Source organism: Megalops cyprinoides, chromosome 17, assembly GCF_013368585.1.
Source record: "Megalops cyprinoides isolate fMegCyp1 chromosome 17, fMegCyp1.pri, whole genome shotgun sequence".
NCBI lineage: Eukaryota > Metazoa > Chordata > Actinopteri > Elopiformes > Megalopidae > Megalops > Megalops cyprinoides.
In genome coordinates this window covers 18,446,761-18,449,371 of record NC_050599.1, presented here as the reverse complement: position 1 = coordinate 18,449,371, position 2,611 = coordinate 18,446,761, and the positions used below count along the sequence as shown (strand labels likewise).

Sequence of the window (2,611 nt, the reverse complement as noted above, 5' to 3'; positions counted from 1 at the left end):
ATAATTTTGCCTTAATCGTTGATGTATGATTGACCAACATTTACTGAATTTAAATCCATTTGAGAAAAAGGTTTGTCCCTGATAATTAGTCATTCTATCCATTAGCCCCCTATTAAATAAACAGATACAGTAGTGAATTTTCAAAAACTATATTCCCATGAAATTAGCACCAAGAATATCTCACAGCCGGGGACAATGCCAGTGACTGTATGAGTGTGGACCATATGTGCACAGGTGGATCATCAGTTCAATTTCTAGCACCAATAGAAATAAAATTAATTATACAAAAAGGTTATATAAAAAGATGAGACTGTGGCATAAGCAACTTTTAAAAAGACTAAAAATTGTATTATTTCAAATACAAAGTGTAAAAAAAGTCTCATTCACAAAAAACCTCTCCAATCTCTGCAATTTACGCAAAAAGGTGTATTGTTTGGAAGGGTTGTTTTCCCTCTACTTAATTCCTGGGTCAAGACTTGGAACAGATCTGGATAAGAGCACACAATACATATGAAACACAGATTATACATAATAATGGGCCTCAATCTACTGAACCTGAAGTACTAGGCATTTTAAAATTAATGCATCTATATTTACCAGCTAGAGAAAAAGTTGCCATGATTCCATTTTAGTGGACTCTCTTTAAATGATTTTGTTTTTTGCTTCTCAGATTATTTTTGCATTCAATAATTAAATAAATTAGAGACCTAAAGCCCATAGTTCTCTGTATTATCTGTTGATGTGTGCCTCAACTTTTAATAATCGAGAGAGCTGTTTTAGGCATCGGCGTGCACTGAAAGTTGATGGAGCAACAACCTGTACTCAGTATTTAACAAAGCAACATACAGGAGCTAATATACAGTATAGCAGGAGTCAGTGAGGCCTGGTGTTTCAGGTAGCGCGGCACTCGCTGGAGTCACCGTGGACCCAGTGGCAGATCTGGGCGTACTTTGTGGGCGTGATCCTCACAGCTACATTGTAATCCTGCTGCACCCCGTTCACGTCCACCCAGTGGTGGCCCGAGAACACCCCGATGATCTTCCTCTTCCACTTCTTCTTGCCGGGCTCCTTCAGGCGGACGTAGACGCCCGAGCCGCTGGACCCAGGCTGGGTGTCACAGTACTGGTACAGCAGGTCGCCCGACTCCTCCGACACAGAGCAGAAGCGGTACACCAGCTGCCCGGGCCGGTCGTCGTCAAAGCCAGAGAAGTGGATCCGGCCGGCGGGCAGCTTGGTGACGGACGGGACCACGCCGAGGTCCATGAACTTCTGCTTGTGCGGCCGCTTCAGCTCCAGCAGGGCGTAGTCGTAGTCCACGGCGACGTCCTCGCCTACGCCCCTCAGCCAGCCCTTGGGGACCTGCGTCTGCTTCACCCGCGTCCAGCGGAAGGAGGGCTTTTTGACCTCTGTGCTGCGCCGGCTGCGGTTCTTCCTCCCTCTCCGTCCCTCTCCTTTCCCCTCTCCTTTCCCCTCCTCCCCTCCCTTCCTCCGGCCCTTCCCCCGGCCCCCCTTCCCGCGCTTGGACCGAAGCTTCAGCAGCCCCACCCGCAGCTTTTTCGCGCCCTTCAGGTAGTCCTGGCCATCGTGGATGCAGTGGGCCGCCGTCAGCACGTGCTTGGGGGACACCAGGATGCCGGAGCAGCCTGTGGAGACCTTGGCGGTGGTGGAGAAGGGGTAGTTGGTGGAGAATTGCTTGTCGGCGATGGTGAAGCGGCTGTCCGTGCCGTAGACCTCCCGCTTGCGGCGGATGTGCGAGGAGGCATTCCGCGGCGGTTCCTCCTCCTCGCGTGCCGCGTCCAGGTTCTGAAGTGACACCTCCGTGAGTGTGCGCGTGCCGTTCTCGTACACGGTCTCGTAGGACAGGAAGTTCTCCAGGTCGGAAGCGCTGGGCTTGGGCAGCAGGCTCTGGCACTCGATCCCACAGGCGCCCCTCAGCTCGTGCTGAGCCTCGGCCGTGAAGCCTGGGCGGCTGAGACGCACTGTCCGCTTGTCCAGCACCAGGGGGACCTTATTATGGGGCCAGGTGTACTCATCCTCACCCTGGGCCAGACCCACGAAAATGCCCAACGCCGTTAATGAGAACAGGAAACAGAGGGGTACAGGGCCCATTGCTCAGCTGGTTCTGAATCTGAGAAAGAGAGAAGGACTCAGTGAGATATTACTATTGCTTGTTTGTTCAATGCCTGAAACAAACATGCACTAGGAGGTCATTTCCAGCAGCTTACAACCAACATGAATTACAACCAAGTTATTGTGTGAGAATGTACATAATGCAGAACAGGTGCACATGACGTGGAAACATCAAGAACTGTGGTCAAATATTGCCTCAGGGTGAACACAATTAGGCCTGCATGGAAGAAATTATTTAACAAACATGAGTTTAAGACTCTACTGATAGAGAACAGATAAAGAAACAATTAAAAGGGTAGTTTAAATACCTTTACTGTGTTTGAGAGTGTCTTGTTATTAAAATGGGTGTGCTGAATTATCAGTTGCTGAATTCAACTATTGTTTGTTACTTGACCCTGTTGGTGGGATTTTGCCTGTTTCAGAAGGAGATACTCTAAATGATGCTTGACATTAAAGGTCTATTGGAGCACTATTAAACACA

At 48.9% G+C, this 2,611-nt stretch overlaps 1 protein-coding gene across 1 annotated transcript; it reads right to left on the bottom strand.

The window, feature by feature from the left end:
* Positions 1 to 853: 853 nt before the first annotated feature.
* Positions 854 to 2,109, bottom strand: LOC118792702 (inactive serine protease 35-like). Its single transcript, XM_036550605.1, has one exon. It carries the CDS (start codon positions 2,107 to 2,109, stop codon positions 892 to 894), a length of 1,218 nt encoding a protein of 405 aa, XP_036406498.1. The 3' UTR covers positions 854 to 891.
* Between the last annotated feature and the right edge of the window lie 502 nt (positions 2,110 to 2,611).

Coding starts and splice junctions, on each gene's coding strand:
- LOC118792702 (XM_036550605.1), bottom strand. CDS start 2,109: ATGGGCCCTGTACCCCTCTGTTTCCTGTTCTCATTAACGGCGTTGGGC.